The 20,128-nt window shown below is 37.8% G+C and overlaps 1 protein-coding gene across 1 annotated transcript in view; it reads left to right on the forward strand.

Annotated features, from left to right (window-relative positions):
• Nucleotides 1-14,439, forward strand: part of DNAJB11 (DnaJ heat shock protein family (Hsp40) member B11) — a 19,795-nt gene extending 5,356 nt beyond the window's left edge. The window contains exons 3-10 of the mRNA XM_017866504.1: nucleotides 4,548-4,645; nucleotides 6,401-6,533; nucleotides 9,995-10,137; nucleotides 10,624-10,706; nucleotides 11,347-11,404; nucleotides 12,495-12,606; nucleotides 13,062-13,221; nucleotides 13,983-14,439. Of these exons, the coding sequence (XP_017721993.1) occupies nucleotides 4,548-4,645; nucleotides 6,401-6,533; nucleotides 9,995-10,137; nucleotides 10,624-10,706; nucleotides 11,347-11,404; nucleotides 12,495-12,606; nucleotides 13,062-13,221; nucleotides 13,983-14,047 (852 nt within the window). The 3' untranslated portion in view covers nucleotides 14,048-14,439. The remainder of the gene's footprint in view (nucleotides 1-4,547; nucleotides 4,646-6,400; nucleotides 6,534-9,994; nucleotides 10,138-10,623; nucleotides 10,707-11,346; nucleotides 11,405-12,494; nucleotides 12,607-13,061; nucleotides 13,222-13,982) is intronic.
• Nucleotides 14,440-20,128: the final 5,689 nt, after the last annotated feature.

Raw genomic sequence — 20,128 nt, forward strand, 5'->3', positions numbered from 1 at the left:
AGCTCACTGCAAGCTCCGCCTCCCGGGTTCACGCCATTCTCCTGCCTCAGCCTCCCGAGTAGCTGGGACTACAGGCGCCGCCACCTCGCCCAGCTAGTTTTTTGTATTTTTAGTAGAGACGGGGTTTCACCGTGTTAGCCAGGGTGGTCTCGATCTCCTGACCTCGTGATCCGCCCGTCTCGGCCTCCCAAAGAGCTGGGATTACAGGCTTGAGCCACCGCGCCCGGCGAAAATCTAGACTTTTATCTAAGTTCTGCTTGTAAAAATGTTGGTAACTAATTCAGTTAAATTTCTTTTTTACGTAGATCAAACAAAGCACAGTTTTAATTTGATTTTCCAACCTCTAGTCTGGGGACTAAAACACTCTCCATTTGTATCATCTCATTTAACCTTCACTAGGACACCAGGAAATATATTAGAGCTAGGCATATTTTTATTCTCATTTTCTAAATGGACACAGAAAAAAATTAGTTGAACTAAAAGTCATAGAGCTAAAACTCCCGAATTTAAGTTTAAATTCTTATATATTGAGAAGGCTAAAAACGAAAAATATTTTAGGAAGACACAAACCTTGAAAGGAAGGAATCCCAAGATCTCTTAGATTAAAGAAACAATGGAACTGAAACAATGAGTTATACCCAGGTGAACCCAAGAGCTGTTGGGGTCCTTTTTCTTTCAACACCTTATGGGATCCTATGGGACAGAAATTCTTTTTTTTTTTTTTTTTTTTTTGAGACCGGCTCCGGCTGTGCCCGGTAGGGTAGCTGGGACTACAGGCATGCACCACCACACCCGGCAAATTTTTTGTATTTTTAGTAGAGACAGGGTTTCACCGTGTTAGCCAGGATGGTCTCGATCTCCTGACCTCGTGATCCGACTGCTTCAGCCTCCCAGAGTGCTGGGATTATAGGCGTGAACCACCGTGCCTGGCCAAGGGACAGAAATTCTTAACCTGAGGCACATAAATAAACCAGAAGTCTCATGGCCCGTCCTAAATTATATGTAATATTTTGTTTCTTGTTGATAATATGGATTCCATATTTTGCACTGTATTTTCCATGAATAGTTCCCTTGTTTGCTAGGAACCCAATACTCAAAAACATTTTCTAGGGAAGCTGAATTTACCATGCTCTCTAAAGAATCTTCATGTTCTTTATCCATGACCTAGGCACACTATACAAAGGTCAATCATGAAATTACGGCTTATTTAACTATAACAACCCTTTTAGCCACTAGTTTAAGTTTCTTTTTTCTTTTTATCATTCAAGCTTGATTGCCTTTAGTCTTAGGTAAATTAGTGTTCACAAATTAGAATCCGAGTACAATTAGGAAGAATCTTTTGTGAATACAAATTTGTTTTCTCTACAGAGCTAGGATTACTGCTGGCATTTTAATTACTTGAGAATCTGTGTATTGGTTGGCCAATCAACTAAAAACCTTTTTTCTTTTAAAATACTTTCCAAGACCATGGAATAAAATTGCATTCCTTGGTGGAAGAAAAGTGAGGAGGAAGTGAATGATAATAAATGACTTCACGAGTAGTTTTTAGGAGGTTATTACAGAAGCCTCTGATGTCTAAAAAGAAACTGACTTAAAACTAGTCTTTGGGGTTTTGAAATGGTGTCTTTTATAGTCTCAAATGCAGGGTTCATTTCTTTTCCAAGATCAGATCAGAGAAGTAGACTAAAAGTGAAAATATTGGAGATCCAGATAATAATAAGGGTTTTTTTTTTTTTTAAGTTAGCTGTGCCCATTTCTGCTTCCCCAAAATACCTATTTTCTAAAGATATTTGTGAAAACATTCTTTCCTCTCCCTTTTCCTATCATAGTGGCTTTAATCAAGTACTGTGGTCACTTCTGGAATAACCCATTTGCCTTCGCTTTTAAGAATGTTCACTCTCTTGTATACTCAATTTCTATTTATCCTTTCAAGGATATCTTAAATGTTAATACATTTTTTGCCATGACTCCTAACACTTCATTTGGGCCCTAAGCCAAAAGTGTGTCCGGTGTGAATATGCCTTTCTTTTAAGTCAACAAGCCCCATCTACTTTGAACCTCTCTTTTTCTGGGCCACCGTGAGTATGGTTTTGAAATAACTGTCTCCTTCAGCCTCTTGTCTAAGTAGGAGTTTATAAATATCAAAGGAAGATTTTAAAGCCATTTAATTTTCACAAGTATATATGTGCATATATATCAGATTGCTCTAAATAAAAGAGAATTTTTGCATGTTGAAGACAAATTTTGAAAAGGATGGAAGCTTATTTTGTTGTTACATTCTTTAATATTATACAGAGAGGAAGCATATAGTCATGATTGTGTATGTAGTTCTCTGAAACTTAAAACTTCAAGAATTATTTCAAGCAATGAAATTGACCTTAAATAACCTTCATAGAGTGTTTTCACTTATTATTCTCTCTACATTTCAAACTCAGAACATTACAAACTTAAACATATATATGTGTGTGTGTGTATATATAGATATACACATATACATATACTGCATATACTCCCAGAGAAAATCCCACAGATAGAGGGCTATTTTGAACTGTTTCCCTAACTGCAGAGAACAAAAAGACTCCACACAGCAAACAAAACAAAAAACACCCCAAGAAACCAAACAAAACACAGTTAAAACCAGTGGGCCAGGGCTCAGCCCACGATGCTCTACAGGGAAAGGTAGTTGCTGGTACCCATAAGGGAATATCAGCTCAAAGGCCAAGACAGCTGGATACCCGAGAAGGTCAATCATCTGCCCCGCAAAAGACAACAAACTGAATAACATATATTTTAAGCAATTGTACTTTGCTTAAAAAAAGATTAGACAGACCAGGAACTTAAAATAAGCACGATAATACTTAAGGAGGTAAGGCATTAGTAAAATGATATAGAGTAAGAAATAATGCAAGAATCAAGTAGAAATATTATGCATAAAAATATGAGTTGAAATTAAAACACAGCAGATGGGTTGTTACTAGAATGGATATAGCTGAAGACTGAAGTAGTAAGCTAGGAGATCAAAATGAGGTACCTCCCAGAAGGAAGCAGTGAGAGATAAAGAAACATAATTTATTTTTCATATTTAAAAGAAAGTTAAGAGCAGATAGCTCCAGAAATAGTCCTGGATTGAGTTTCCTGAAATAAGGAGACATTTTCATTAGGTTAATCAGAGGATTGGATGGTAGCCACATACCAGGTTTTGAAGGCGGTGATTGTTCCTCAGGGGTTATGCTTTACACAGCTTGGATTTCTTAAAAGATAATCATTACGTGAACTACTTTAACTCAGTAACATTTAATTGTGGCTTAGAAATGCTGATATCATACACTTTATTTTTCGGTTCTCTTGTTTTCTTACTCCCGTCTCTACTTCTCCAGCTTTAGAATTTGAGTCATTTAAGTATATGTTTGCTTCATTCTATGTATCTACATATACTCCCAGAACTTGTACTTTTGACTAAGAATAAGAGGTTTATATGTACCTTCTCTGTCTTTTTGAGGGTAAGAGGGAGTGATCAAATGCACAAAATTGAATCAATTAAATAATCCTTGGTTCATGATACACTGATGTCATTGTTTTATCACCCAGCTTAAGAACTAAGTAAAACATTACCATGACTTAACCTGCCTACATGCCACTTCCCTGTTCCATTACCCTGCCTCCCTTCACAGGTAACTACTGTATTGAATTATGTCTTTATTGTTCTTTTGCCATTCTTATTTTATACATATATATATGTATAAAAGGTGGGCAGCATTCTTCCACAAGTGGATTTCTACATATACCAAAAAATGAAAAAAGGAGGAGGAAAAGATATCAGTGTAGACCTCTCTGGAGGGCCTGTCATTTGATTTCCTTGACTTGACAATCTCCTAATACATGCATCTGTGTGTGTGTGTGTGTGTGTGTGTGTGTGTGTGTGTGTGTGTGTGTTGGGTAGGGGGTGTTGTAGACCTGTGGGGCCAAGTTGTTTTGAAGCAATGGAACTGAAACAGTGAGTTATACCCAGGTAAACCCAAGAGCTGTTGGGGTCCTTTCTTCTTTCAACACCTTCTGGGATCCTATGGGACAGAAATTCTGTGTGTGTGTGTGTGTGTGTGTGTGTGTGTGTGTGTGTTGGGTAGGGGGTGTTGTAGACCTGTGGGGCCAAGTTGTTTTGAAGGCAGTATAGTAGTTAATAGCATAAGCACCAGAGTCAAACTGCATGGGAAGTAAACCTGAGGAATCCATCTTACCTCTTTCCTGTTACCACTCTGACCTTCACACTGCATTACTAATCTCAGGTATTATTTTTTAGTGACTAGGCGAGTTTTGACAACTTTAAATTAAAAACATGAATTGAGCAACGTGGAATGAACAATGCATCAAAGAATTTAGTCTTAGAGAAAATAACTTTGTAAATATGCCTTAATACAGTACATAATGGAAACTACATTCTATTAGAATTTTAGATCCATTGTCAAAGTAAAAACAAACATAAATATGACTGTGCCTTAACTGGATATTACCAGCTTGTGATCTTTTCCTCCACTGGCTTTTATCCCCAGGTTCTGTCAGATAGTGAGAAACGGAAACAGTACGATACTTATGGTGAAGAAGGATTAAAAGATGGTCATCAGAGCTCCCATGGAGACATTTTTTCACAGTGAGTAATTCACCCATCTGCAACGTTAGTGTCTGAGAGAGGGTCACTTAGTGATTAAAGAATTCCTCTCATTCCCTAGTTCAGAAGCTTTTGATGAACGGTACAAGTTAGCTGATCCAAAGATCAATTATTGTCCTCCTTGTGGGAAGATAGTCTATTTTCACAAAGCTTCAGGAAAGATGGATGGCATTGAAAAGACATTCCATCTAGCCAACCGTATCAGTTAAATCAATGCTGACAATTTGCGGTGGGGACCTGTGTTGGAAACCAGTTCATCCTTGCCTACTTGCTGTCTTGGAATCTGCAAACCACTTAATGAGCAAAATTACTGTTAGCAGAGATAGAAAAATTCCTACTCCCATACCCAGAACTGCCTCTCTCCTCTATCTACAAGTAGGATAGGAAGCCTTCTCATCCTATCAACAAGTGAGGGTGATTATAATAACCAGCATTAGGGGAAGGAATTATGGTAGAGGACCTTTATCTCTTGCTTTCTGGGAGTGCTGGGTGGTTGGAATAATAAACACCTTTCCTCCTCACTCTTTGAACCTCTCTTTATTGAGCATTTGAATTTCCACATTCCCTGATGATTACATATACTAAGAGACCTTAATCTGGGGTTTCAGGTCTGAAATTATAAACAAAAAGATGTTTGAATCTGCATTTTTATGGGGAGAGTTCATTGTTTTCTTCAGATTCTCAAAGGGTTCTGTGAACCCTTCCCCAAAAGAAGTAAGAATCACTGTTGCATACGGTAGTTACCACCATTTAGTGCTTGGCTGGAGGGCCTGGGGTGAGGGAGTAGATTTTTAGGACCTGTAAAGATGTGTGAGTAACGTGATTAGGACATCTTTTTCCCCCCCAGGATCAATTTGGCTGTCTGAAGTGATCCCTAGGGGATACCAGAAAGAGAAAAAGCTTCCCAGCCCCCACCCTGTTCTCTCTCCTTGCCTTTATTTAAGATTCAGGGAATTCATTCACCTGAGTTGGTTGGTGGGAGAGGGAGTTATATAGTTATCATCATCGCTGTGCTAATATCTGAGTCTTCTTAATAACCCCAAAAATTAACATTAGATTAAACCACCTGTAGGATTGAAGGTCACCTTCTTTGTTGATCTCAAGTTACTCTTTCGTGACTTACAAAAATTAGTTTGGGTCTTATAGAGGCTAGAACTTCCTTCTCCTTAAGCACTAGGATTTTACTAAGGCTGGTGCTTTTTTAGCTTATTTAATTACATACTCAAGATTTTTGTGCAGAACAGTAGCTTCTTTCAACAAGTTCACTTCTAAAAAGCATGTAAAGGGAACACTACATATATTAAAATTACCAATAAAAATTTCTTAAACTAACCATTAAGTTTAGCATTACACAAGTTTATGTATACTGTACTCTTTCTCAGTAAGTCCACCATCTTCAGATTTTTCCCAATATTGAAAGATTATTATTTCATTGGTTGGGTCCAACATTGAATTCATTGGCATACTGTGTGTGTATGTACTGTACTATATGTATGAGCTATATTGTATTAAAAAGTGAATATTTTTGTAGTAAGGGACCATATAGTTACAATATGGTTGATAGTATATAAATTTAAAATGATGTATGATGTATGACTCCATTGTATTAAAAAATACCTTGTAGTTTTGCACAATGCATTGGTAGAAACAATAGTTTATCAGTGTAAAGAAAATGAGTTAATTGTGAAACATGGAGTCTTGATTTTTTTTTCCTGATGATTTTGCACTTACCTTTAGCTTCTTTGGGGATTTTGGTTTCATGTTTGGAGGAACCCCTCGTCAGCAAGACAGAAATATTCCAAGAGGAAGTGATATTATTGTAGATCTAGAAGTCACTTTGGAAGAAGTATATGCAGGAAATTTTGTGGAAGTAAGTTCAAACAATATAGCTGTTCATATTGACTCCCAGAACTTGTACTTTTGACTAAGAATAAGAGGTTTATATGTACCTTCTCTGTCTTTTTGAGGGTAAGAGGGAGTGATCAAATGCACAAAATTGAATTAATTATAATCCTTGGTTCATGATACACTGATGTCATTGTTTTATCACCCAGCTTAAGAACTAAGTAAAACATTACCATGACTTAATCTGCCTACATGCTACTTCCCTCTTCCATTACCCTGCCTCCATTCAGAGGTAACTACTGTATTGAATTATGTCTTTATTGTTCTTTTGCCATTCTTATTTTATCATGTATATATGAATACCTGAATAATGTATTGTTTATTATATTGTTTTTGATTTTTTAGAAATGGTATTTTATTCATTATTTCCTGAGACTGGTTATTTTCACTCACTATTGTGTTACTAGGATTCACCCGTGTTGCTTATTGCTATATTGTGATCATAATTTATTAATAGGCATTTTTGTTTCTTCCAGTTTTATTCAATTCCAAACAGTGCTTTTATGAACTTTTTAATCCATATATCCAGGTTCAGATAAACAAGAATATCTCTTGGGTGGATATGCTTGAGAGTAGAATTGCTGGGTAATATGAACCAATGTTCATTTTTACAAGCTAATACTGTATTGTTTTTGAAATTGATTGTCCTGACGCTTCTACGTGCAATTTATGAGATCCTATAGATTCACTGCCTCACAAATACTTGGAATTATTAGACTTCTTAATTGTTGCCCATCAAATGGGTATAAAATATTATCTCATTATGGTCTTGTTTTACATTTTTTTAAGTTACCAATTAGGATCAGCATCTCTTTCTGTGTTTATTGGCCATATTTGTTTCCTCTCTTGTGAAATGCCTTTTCATTCTTTTGCCTCTTTCTTACTGATTTCTAAGAGTACTTCACTCTTGCTGCTAATTCTTTGTTGGCTGTATGTAATGCAAATATAGCCTGTGTGTTTGTAACTTGTCTTTTCATTATGTTTAAGATTTATTTCAATTTTCAGCAAACAGAACTAATTAATTTTAATGTAATCAAATATGTCAGTCTTTAATGGTTAGTTTTTGTGTCTTGTTAAAGAAATTCTTTTTTGTTCTAAAATAAGAAAGCAGCTGTGTGCAGTGGAGCACACTTGTAATCTCAGCTACTAAGGAGGCTGAGGTGGGAGGATCGCTTGAGGCCAGGAGTTTGAGGCTGTCGTGGCCTATGATTACATCTGTGAATAGCCACTGTACTCTAGCCTGGACAACATAACTGAAACTTATATCTGAAAAAAAATTTTAAAATAAGAAAGCTGTTCACCTATATTTTCTGCTAAAACTCTGGAATCTTTTAATATGAGGTTATTCATCTTTTTTAAATTCTGGAAAATATGTCTCATAATTTTTTACAATTCTTTTATCACTTCTGTCTGCTCTTAACTTTCTTTTAAATATGAAAAATAAATTATGTTTCTTTATCTTTCACTGCTTCCTTCTGGGAGGTACCTCATTTTGATCTCCTAGCTTACTACTTCAGTCTTCAGCTATATCCATTTTAGTAACAACCCATCTGCTGTGTTTTAATTTCAACTCATATTTTTATGCATAATATTTCTACTTGATTCTTGCATTATTTCTTACTCTATATCATTTTACTAATGCCTTACCTCCTTAAGTATTATCATGCTTGTTTTAAGTTCCTGGTCTGTCTAATCTTTTTTTAAGCAAAGTACCAGCAACTACCTTTCCCTGTAGAGCATCGTGGGCTGAGCCCTGGCCCACTGGTTTTAACTGTGTTTTGTTTGGTTTCTTGGGGTGTTTTTTGTTTTGTTGTTTGCTGTGTGGAGTCTTTTTGTTCTCTGCAGTCAGGGGAAACAGTTCAAAACAGCCCTCTATCTGTGGGATTTTCTCATATATTCTATGTTGTAGTTACTGTTTCCTGGAATCCATGTTTTCTTGTAGTTTTTCCAGGATACTGGAGGAGACAGCCGGTAGCCTGTGCATATGTGCCATTTTGACAAGAAGCGTATTCTTCTTAGTTGTAGCTGCTTCTCTGAATAATTGAAAGAAGGGACGTAGACAATCACAGAAGATGCAACTGACTTATAATACTGTTCAAGCTGTAGGAGAAAAGGGCATTAAAAAATATTCATAAACCAGTGAGATTGTTTAGATGGGAGGAAAGAGGTGAGCCTAATTAGCGCCCATGTTCCCTTCCAAGCCTGTTCTGCAGTTGTCACTAATACACAGTAGACATCACTTTTTGCTGTTAGTGTGTTCCCGAACAAACTCTTTTTTAATCCAACTATTGTAAAGGCTGTAAATGGCTTTGCTGTTTCAATAACCCCATGTTAAATGCTTTTTTTCCTTTTTTTCAATCCTGCTCCTTCTGTATATAAATTATTTTTTAAAGAAAAAAAAATTACCTTGAGAAATAGGATAGCACAATAGTTAAGAAGCATGAAGTTTGCAGCTAGACTGCCTAGTTTAGAATCCTGGCTCTGCCATGTATTAGTCATGTGGCCTTGGTCATGTTACTTAACCTTTCTATACTTCTGTTACCTCATCTGTAAAATGGGGATAATAACAGTACCCATCTCATATAGTTGTGAGGATTAAATGAATATGTAAAAGTGTTTGGCACATTGCTTGGCATGTAGTAAGTGCTATAAAGTGTTTGTTCTGATTACTGTTATTGTTGCTATAATTTACTCTGTTGACCTGGGCCTTTCATGTGTTGGTAGGCTTTAAGGGATTTTTCTCCAAGCATTCATCATTTTGCTGCATTAGCACATACCTTGTGATTAGATGTTTGACTAATTAAACAGTCAAAACTAGGAATACATTTCTGCATATATATCAGTTTTACATTCTTAAAGGATCAGAATGTTTGATTGCAGTCAAGTACAAAGAGATGGTCATTGTTTCTCTTCCTATGTGTTAAAGTATCTGAATGGAGATAGCTCCAGAAATAGTCCTAGACTGAGTTTCCTGAAATAAGGAGACATTTTCATTAGGTTAATCAGAGGATTGGATGGTAGCCACATACCAGGTTTTGAAGGTGGTGATTGTTCCTTATGCTTTACACAGCTCAGATTTCTTAAAAGATAATCATTACATGAACTACTTTAACTCAGTAGCATTTAATTGTGGCTTAGAAATGCTGATATCATACACTTTATTTTTCGGTTCTCTTGTTTTCTTACTCCCGTCTCTACTTCTCCAGCTTTAGAATTGGAGTCATTTAAGTATGTGTTTGCTTCATTCCTGTTTGGGGCCTGATTTGTACTCTTCAAAGAGTTTTGTCAGCTTTAGATTTCTGAGGGATAGATTGCCAGAGAAGGGGAAGTTTCAGTCCAGGCATATGTGCAGGGCCTTGATCAGTTGAGGAAACAAAAGCCTATTTTACACAAGAGAGAAGCTGATGTTGTTTATGTGCTTCCTAGGTAGTTAGAAACAAACCTGTGGCAAGGCAGGCTCCTGGCAAACGGAAGTGCAATTGCCGGCAAGAGATGCGGACCACCCAGCTGGGCCCTGGGCGCTTCCAAATGACCCAGGAGGTGGTCTGCGATGAATGCCCTAATGTCAAGTAAGTGAAGCACCTTCTTTGTTCTACCAAGAAACACTTGTTAATTTCGTTTATCTAGTCAAACGCTAATGGTCCATACTAGATCCTTTTCTGTCCCCTCCCCACTGCCATGTTCTGCAAAAGGATAGAGCAAAAAAATGTACATTTTTTTCTGAAGTATTTCTTATAAATATCTCCTTTTATGTTTCTGAACTAACAAGCAGTGCCCTTTATTTCTGATATGTTTTCAACAGGTATTAATGCTTCATTTTCTTCTTTCTTGTACTATTAGAGCAGCCTTATATGTTTATATAATGTATAGTAGCTTCACCCTGGATTTTAGCATATAGAAGATGTAAAAGATTATCAGATAGTTTTGTCAAGTAGAGGCACACTATAGTCTTCCAAGGAAAAGCTCTGATAAAATAGATAAAACTTTATATATATATCTGATGTTTTGTTTATATTTTCATTATTTTTCTCCTCTTTTAATTCTCTTTACTTCAGACTAGTGAATGAAGAACGAACGCTGGAAGTAGAAATAGAGCCTGGGGTGAGAGACGGCATGGAGTACCCCTTTATTGGAGAAGGTGAAATATTGATATTTGATTTTTTTATTGTCATAACTTTCTGCTCTCTGCTTGTTTGTGAATACCTCTCATCCCTGCCTTGCTCCATCTTAATGTCCACATAGTAAATGCATATATAATTTCTAATACCCTTCAGCCAATTTTAGGATATACAAAGCTTTTTGTTTAACTGAAGCAGTAGCATTACCATTTATCCTTTGAATGTCATGGCCAAAAGTTATTATGAGGTAACCTAAGTTTCCTCAAAATTTAGGGTGTTCAGACCTTAATGAATTTTAACTCAGCAATGAAAGAAGATATGTAACTCTAGTTGGCATTAATAAGATGTTCTCAGGACCTCACCTTTAGACTTAAGTTTAAAACTCTAAAAATAAAAAAAAAGCTTTGAGACTTAGGTTCAATAGACCAGTGAATCATTTTTGGTATAGGAAATGAGTCAAGTTATGTACTGCTGTATCTGAGGCAAGGGTGATGATTTCTAATAATCTGAAACTTGATAGAACCAGGCAGAGACACTGCCGCCACAGATTTGACAGATCAATGCCCAAAGTAGTGGATTAAAAAGAATTATCAGTTGCCAAATAGATTTGTGGTATTCAACTTGTATGATTTACAATATGCTGTAATCTGCTCTGACTAGGTGAGCCTCATGTGGATGGGGAGCCTGGAGATTTACGGTTCCGAATCAAAGTTGTCAAGTAAGTAATCTAATTTTAGAGGTCTTCTTAGATGAGTCAGATTATAGAGGTGTGGGTGGCCACCAGAGCAGTTAGAGACTTTTTTCTCTGTTTCTTACCCTTATTACCCTAAACCATGATTTGTAACTCCTCTACAAGGCTGAAAGCTTGGGGTTGGGCCCTAGGATTGAGCCCCAGTTATTTATTTACTTAGGACTTACAAATGCAAAAGATGTTGAAAGGAAAGAATTGATAAGTAAGGGGTTATAAAAGAGAAACAAACAAGATAGGGAGTCAAAGCTGAGATTTTAGCTGAAGAACTATGGCACCATACAAGAATAGGAGACTTTGCCATAGAAAGAACTTTCTACGTAATATGCAGCTTCTGTGAAGAGAGAGCTTTTCTTTTGTGAGCTTCTCTTCAGCATGAAGTGCTGCTTAGACAATTTTGCCTGGGACTCTGGCTTTCTTGATTAGTATTTCTCTCTTGTTAGCGCTTTGGAAACCAGTAATACCTCTGCATCTATAAGGAGTCATCAAAACAGGGTTCCCACCAGAATATAGAGAAATAGCCGCCCACTGTCTGGGACTTTTCCTTCCTGCACTCTTTAATCTCAGTGTTGTTTTCCCCAGCTTCTTTGCCTACCTTGTCTTTATCATCACTTCTTAGAGAAACTGGAACGTGTGTTGTTTCCTGAATAAACCTGACACCTTCCTTGTCTTTGCCAGAATTCCTTCTCACTCTATTTCCCCTTCCTTCCACCCATTTTATCTGTATTTCTACAGCCAACTTAGTCTTGTGAGCCAGCTCAGGAAACTTCTATAGACCCATTTCTGAAGGTGATCTCCCCAGAAACTTTCTTTCTCTCTTTTCCATAATCTAATGATTATAGTTTTACTTATACTCTGGCTTTTGCTGATTGTGTGTTCCTTAACAGTAGCATTTAATAAGACTTAAACAACTTTATATTCTCAATTAATACTACACACAAAGGTATGTCTAAGAAATGTTTATAGTTTGAAAGAGTGGTGTTCACCTTTTCCAAGATTTTCTAACAACTCTTTGAACTTAAAGTGGAAATTAATGATTTTTTACCTATTCTGTTTTTAGGCACCCAATATTTGAAAGGAGAGGAGATGATTTGTACACAAATGTGACAATCTCATTAGTTGAGTCGCTGGTTGGCTTTGAGATGGATATTACTCACTTGGATGGTCACAAGGTAAACAAACCAATTTACTTGTTCTGTGTCCTTTTGAAGACTTTATGTGGGTAGTTTTGAGATGTTATCAGCTGTTTCAGTCATTGAAAACCAGAGGGACTCCTTTCTCAGTCGGATTCTCCGTCTGTACTTACTCTGCTGCTGAGCATCCTGCAATAACAGTGCCAGACCTTTCAGCTACTCAGAATGGATTGCACAGCCTTTGACAGTCTTGTCCTTATAGTTTCTATTGATGAAAACCTTTCTTTGTTTACTTGTTTTGTGTTTGATTTTTCTTCTTTAATAAAATCCTTTGTTCTTGACTGACATTGTCCTCGTGATACTTCCTTTGCTCCTTCGTTCTTTCTTTTTGCTGAGCTGTGACATTAGCTTTGTGTACCAGTGCTCACTAGAAGCTGTGTGATGTACTTCAGATGTACCGCTCCTGCTGCAGTGCATTCCCTTTTGTTTTCTAGGTACATATTTCCCGGGATAAGATCACCAGGCCAGGAGCGAAGCTATGGAAGAAAGGGGAAGGGCTCCCCAACTTTGACAACAATAATATCAAGGGCTCTTTGATAATCACTTTTGATGTGGATTTTCCAAAAGAACAGTTAACAGAGGAAGCAAGAGAAGGTATGGCATATGAGTGAGTGTGTGTGTGTGTGTGTGTGTGTGTGTGTGTGTGATGAGAAAAGGGTGGCAATAGAAGCAGAACTCTCCAGTGACATGAGACATCAAGACATCAATTATTAATGCTAGTAGAACACTAACATAGGAATGAACTCATCTTACTTTGTAAAGGCGATATATTAAAAATCCTACATCTTTGTGTTACAAAAGTCTGTGTAAGCTGTGTTTCGAAACCTAGGGAGTGATAGAGTACGTGGGAATGAAATAGAATCCCTTAAAACAAATGAGCTGGACCACTCTGTAAAAGGGAAGATGAGGTAGACAATAGAAAGATTAGAAGCTTATGGTTGCATGTCTAGGATGACTGGTTGAGAAGAGGGCCCCACTGGGGGTCCTAAATAGTAAGAGAAAGGAGAGCAATGAAGGAGGTAAAAACTAAAAAGAGGATACAGAAGAAGGAATGGGAGACTTAGCTGAAGAGTTTTCTTTCCCTTTTGATTGCCTCTTCTCATTCCTCATTTTGCAGAGCTTTGTGGGACATGTATGTGGTATGTGGGCCTAAAAGAGACAAGGGATCATCCTGGAAACATATGTGCATGTGTGGGATTACCTACATGTGATTATGTTGGAGATTGGTAGTTATTTAATTCACATCCATGTTTGTCATAAGGCCTTTTATGAGCCTTTTCTTGAAATATGCTCTTTAAACACCAGGAAAGTAACATTTTTTTGTTAATGGAGTCATTTGTTCATTCATTCTTCAGGTATCAAACAGCTACTGAAACAAGGGTCAGTGCAGAAGGTATACAATGGACTGCAAGGATATTAACAGTGAATAAAATTGGACTTTGTTTAAAATAAGTGAATCGGCGATATTTATTATCTACAGGGTTTTTTTGTGTGTGTTTTTGTTTTTATTTTCAGTATGCAAGTTTGGCTTAATTTTTTTGTCTAATGATCATCATGAAATGAATAAGAGGGCTTAAGAAATTGTCCATTTGCATTCAGAAAAGAATGACCAGCAAAAGGTTTACTAATACCTCTCCCTTTGGGGATTTAATGTCTGGTGCTGCCGCCTGAGTTTCAAGAATTAAAGCTGCAAGAGGACTCCAGGAGCAAAAGAAACACAACATAGAGGGTTGGAGTTGTTAGCAATTTCATTCAAAATGCCAACTGGAGAAGTCTGTTTTTAAATACATTTTGTTGTTATTTTTTTCATGACTCCTGTTTCTTCTGTGAGCTATTTGGGTTGTCCTCCCATCAAGCAAGATGGATGCACAAGCATGCAAAAGAGTGATATAGATTCAGTCCCCATGCCCAATTACATACACGGCATCTGCTAGAAAGGAGCTTGGAAGAAACTGGTTGACTGGGGTCCATGAATGAAGGTTACACAAAGATCTAATTGTCCCTGAGGAAGTATATTTTCTCTCATTTAATTTGGGAATAATAATCTGGTATGGACACTTTACTGTTTAGGAAGCACCTTTCATGTACATAATTTCAGTTGACCTCATGGTTAGAAAGCCTTTGGTTTGTTTAGGAACAAGGACTACCACTGGTTCTAGAAAAGGAATTTAGAGTTGCAAATTATGTTTGCTCCTCTCATGGCACCTAATTCAGATGCTATGTGATGAGTACATTTGACTTTTGCATCTCCCTCATTTTCATATGTATAGTCACATCACACTCCTTCTCGTGTACTTTGGACTTTTTTGATCTCTGCTAGTGAGTATTTCAATTCATTGTGTGCAGAGCTGCCTTCTAGACATCAGCATAGTTCCAGCAGCATCCCTGCCTTTGGCTATACATATCTTAGAAATCACCAGGCGCGGTGGCTTACACCTGTAATCCCAGCACTTTGGGAGGCTGAGGCGGGCGGATCATGAGATCAGGAGTTCGAGATCAGCCTGGCCAACATGGTGAAACCCTGTCTCTACTAAAAATACAAAAATTAGCCAGACGTTGTGGTGGGCGGCTGCAATTCCAGCTACTCAGGAGGCTGATGCAAGAGAATTGCTTGAACCCGGGAGGTGGAGGTTCCAGTGAGCCAAGATTGTGCCACTGTACTCCAGCCTGGGCGACAGAGCAAGACTGTCTCTAAAAAAACAAAAAAAAATCAAGTGAAACCACATAAATACATACGTAAATTTAGTGGGCTTTTTGTACCTGTAAGATTCATTACGTACTGAATTGCCTCTAGTTGAGCATTTCTTAGGAGTCGTTGTCATTTCCTTTATATATCTTAGCCCAGGTGAAATCTTGATCATTATTTGCACTTACTAATCCCCATTTTGCCAAGATGTATGCAAGGGTCAGTCATGATACTAAGAGCTAGAGCTACTAGTCTTGTTGAGAAAGACCCCATAGGGATAATGTGTTTCCTACAAAGAAGAATTTTAATGGGGCTTTGTCACTTCTTATCCTTTGTCTAGATTGTCATGATTTAATGAGTTAAGAATATTCTTTCATTATTGGACTCAACTTCAGGTAGCTTTAAGTGCTTTATCTGAGGCACATTGCATTTTAGAAAGATATATATTAAAGTTCCATCAATTTTCTTAAGAAGGTAAAATAAACACTATAGAGGAAGGATGCTAGGTAATTAATGTGGAAGAACAGATAATAGTGTCTTCAGTTCTGCAAGGAAAAAAGCCATTCCAGGGAGCTATATAATGAGACTGAAAGGATGCTTGGCCTGGAATCAGACTTAACCGCTATGACACTGAGGAAGCCTGTTAACCTCAGTTTTCTCTGCAAAATGGAGACAATGAAGGGTGATATTTTTGTGCTTGGTCTCTTATGCATCTTAAACATCTTTTTGGGCTATTGAGAGATTTATTCACTTACGCATACTTCTGCCCCTTATCTGCATTCACTATTGGTTAGGTGCTGGATTGCCAAATCCTAGACGGATGTTAGTGCTCAGAAATCACTGAAAAGGGAACAGGATATGGAAACTTAAAACCTGTCTGAAAAGTTCCATCAGGTGTTACTAGAAATGGGAATGGAAAGATAATTTTATTCTATTCCTTGAAAAAAAGCTGCTGTTGGCTCCAGTAGCAACCTTTACTGTGAACAAAAGATATCCAAGGACTCTGAAAGATAAGCAAGAGAAGAAGACACCATTTGGTAAGTGTTCACTTTTTACAATTCTAGTATTTTAGTCACTGAAATTGCCCCAGGACTCACAGTGAAGGGTTGGACACAGGTCACAGGCAGTGGGCACCCATACAGCTTCCATCATGATTTTAGATGTCAAAGAGCCCTGACCCTGTCTTATTCCATTAAGAGAAATAAAATATTTCTGAGTAGTATAACTTTAAGCACAGTTCCTCTAATAATGCAACCAGCCTGAGAATGACATAATTTGGGGGCAGTCTCATCACACTGAATGTCAGTGAAAACCCTCTAGAGCTGCATAGTCCAATCTGGTAGCCACATGTGGCAATTGAGTACTTGAAATGTGGCTCATCCAAACAGAGGTGCTATGAAGCATAAAATACACACTGGATTTTGAAGACTTAGTATTAAAAAAAAGTAAAATGTCTCAATTTCATATTGATTACATGTTTAAATGATAGTATTTTGAATATAATTGGTGAAATAAAATAGATACTAAAAACAAGATATATTACTAAAATTCACCTGACTTTTTTTTTTCACTTTTTAGAATTTGGCTAATAGGAAATTTTAATTAATTACATATGTAGTTCACATTATATTTCTGTGGATTACACTGCTCTAAAGAGTATCGCCCAGCCTGCGCCAGGTCACTCAACAGAAGTTGACTAGTACTTTGGGATAAAGGGCCTCATATTCACTCCTATTCAGTTACCTCCCCCCAACTCAGTCAGCCCAGTTGTCCAGTCTGTTACCATGTTTTGGGATCTTCCAATTCAGTCATTCAGTATGAGCCTCTCCACCTGATGTTATCTGTGCATTGTATTGACTGAGACATAAGATTTTCATCTAAACAGTGAATAAAAGTGCTAGCCAAAGAATTGAAGCCAACTGTTAGTTAGATTTTGCCACTGAAAGCCTGCTCCAGATTGGCAATCATCTGAACATCAGGGTAAAGTCATATCAACCTCCATAAAAATAACTGATTTTGCATCTAGCCATATTTCTTTTATCTTGTCCACACAGGTATGCTGAGAGACCTTGTTGAAATCCAGTTAGACAACTGCCTATTAGGAAATTAGGTGTGTCTGATATGACTTACTCTTTGTGGACCCATACTGGGCCCTAGGGATCTTCACTTTCACATTTAGGTGATTTTCTCAGTATTCTGGAATTGTCTCCAGTCCAGAAGACAGGATTTCGTTCAAAGAAAGTGTTTCTTATAATCCATCACCTCTTCCCTCTTGGGCTTCCATTTCCTCTTACTGATGTTCACTCTACCCTTTTATGTTGAAAACATCGTTTTTTGACAGGATATAGAAACAAAACGGGAGGTTTTATATACCATAGTGGTTATCAGGTACATGCTCTAGAATCACACTGATCAGATTCAAATTCCAGTTCTACCATTTACTAGTTGTGCCTTAATTTCTCCCTCTGTAAAATGGTGATAATAATAGTTCATGTTTCATAGAGTTGTTGGTTGATGTGACATTTACAACTGTAATGCCTCTCTTGGGACAGACAGGCAATAAAGAACGAGTTAATAATATATGTTGCACAACTGAGGTTTGGGAGGCTTAGGATTTTTTAAAATTTTCCTTCCATCTGCAATGCATGATGTTTGTGTGAAGGTGGCGCTAAAATAATGTGAGAGCTATCGGCTCTGGAGCCCCAGACCTTTTTTTTTTTTTTTTTTTTTTTTTGGAAAGCCATTTTCTAGCTATTGCCACCAAAAATCAGGATATTAAGTAAAACAATAATAATGATAATTTTCAATGCAAACTCAATAATGCATTTAATGACCCTGCTCTCTTAGCCTCCCTTAATTCTAATGTAGGCAAGGCAGATTCCACACAGTCTGGATTTTGATTTGGAGCCTGATTCTGCCAAATAATAACAACAATAATAATAATAAATTAAGGAATAGTTCCTGACAATTAGTAACAGTTATGGAAGCCCCTGCAAGGGGCCAAACTAGGTGATTAAGAACAAGGCCAAGCGCAGTGGCTCACGCCTGCAATCCCAACACTTGGGAAGGCCAAGGCGGGTGGATCACCTGAAGTCAGGAGTTCAAGACCAGCCTGGCCAACATGGTGAAACCCTGTCTCTACTAAAAATACAGTAATTAGCCAGGCTTGGTGGCACGTGCCTGTAGTCTCATATTCGGGAGGCTGAGGCAGAAGAATCACTTGAACCCGGGAGGCAGAGGTTGCAGTGGGCCAAGATTGCGCCACCACTGCACTCCAGCCTGGGTAACAGACCGAGACTCCGTCTCAAAAAAAAAAAAAAAAAAAAAGATCATGTAATTAAGTCTTCTATGTTTTCTACCAGTTAGGTAACATTAAACTAGAACAGGAAATGTGATGATGTTTTCAGCAAGGTGTTTGATGATTCATCTTGTGGTATCCCCTGGGGATACCACATAGTTGGATTCATAACTTACTAATTACTGTTGAACGTACTGTTGATTAATGGATCAATGTCAATCTGGAAAGGAGAGAAGAGAGTCTTTGCTGGCACAAAACCAAGCTATGTTTTCAGTCCCGATCTGTTTAATAGTTTTGTCAGTGAGCATTTCAGAAAGAGAACTTAAACCACCAGGTGCCTACTGTGTGTAAGTCACAGGGTTTTCACAGCTCTTATATGTTTGTCATTGCAAAAAGCCTTAGGAGGGGGCAGGACACATTAAAACTGACCAGATAAACTTTTGGCTGTTGTACAACGTTTCAAGTGGGAAAAAGCAACTTAACCTCTAGGAACAGGGTTGGGGTGGACCAGCTTCTTCAACAGCATTGAGAGGGAAGCATGATTTGACAGTAATGCTATCATGGTGTCATTTGAATTGATGTCTCCCAACAATCACAAGGGGTCTTGCACTAAATTTTGTGGGCAGAGTAACTGTAACAAAATAGAGACAGTTGAATAAAAAGTATAACCACTAGGGCCATTATAAAAAGCTATAAGTCTTCAAATTATGAGTTAAATGCCTCTGTGTTTTCTGGTAAAGAAATGTTGACATTGGTGAGAGCAAGGATCTTCCTCTAATTCTTCTCAGCAACTGGTATAGAAGAAAAGCAAGGGTCTCACAAGAAGCAAGGTGAGAGCCTAATGATAACCTAAGGGTGATGTCCCAGTTACTCCTGCCACGTAACAAATTATCCTAGCATTTACTGGCTTAATGCAGAAACATTTGTTTTTTTCTCACAAATCGGCAGTATGAGCTAGACTGATGGAGACAACTCCTTTGCTTTACTTGGTGTCAGCTGGGACAACAGCTTGAAGGCTGGGTCTGGAGTCATTTCTACTCACATGTCTGGCAGTTAATTCTGGGAGGTGGGAGGACTCAAGCAGCTGGGGACTGGAAATGGGGAGGCTCCTCACGAATCTTTGTCTCTGTGTCGTTTCTGCAGCATGGTGGCTATACATAGCTGGACTTCGTACATCAGATGGCTCAGGCCCCCAAGGCACATTTCCCAAAAGGAGGTGGAAACAGGTAGAAGCTTATTTCTTCTTATGACTTAGCCTCATAAGTCATGCAGCATCCTTTCCACCGCATTTTCATTCATGGAGGCAGCCACAAAGGCTCACCCCTCTTCCTGGGGAGGGGAATTAGACTTGACCTTTCAATAAAAGAATCTTTAAGGTTTGAATGGTATGTAGATCTGCAAATATTGCTGTGGCCATTTTTGGAAAATATAGTTTGCCCCAGGTGATCAAATGAGACAGCCATACAATTAGCAGCTGAGACTGTGGAACATCAGAACAGCCATGGAGGGGCCACATA

This window comes from Rhinopithecus bieti, unplaced genomic scaffold (genome assembly GCF_001698545.2).
Source record: "Rhinopithecus bieti isolate Rb0 unplaced genomic scaffold, ASM169854v2 scaffold_2432, whole genome shotgun sequence".
In the NCBI taxonomy this organism is placed as follows: Eukaryota; Metazoa; Chordata; class Mammalia; order Primates; family Cercopithecidae; genus Rhinopithecus; species Rhinopithecus bieti.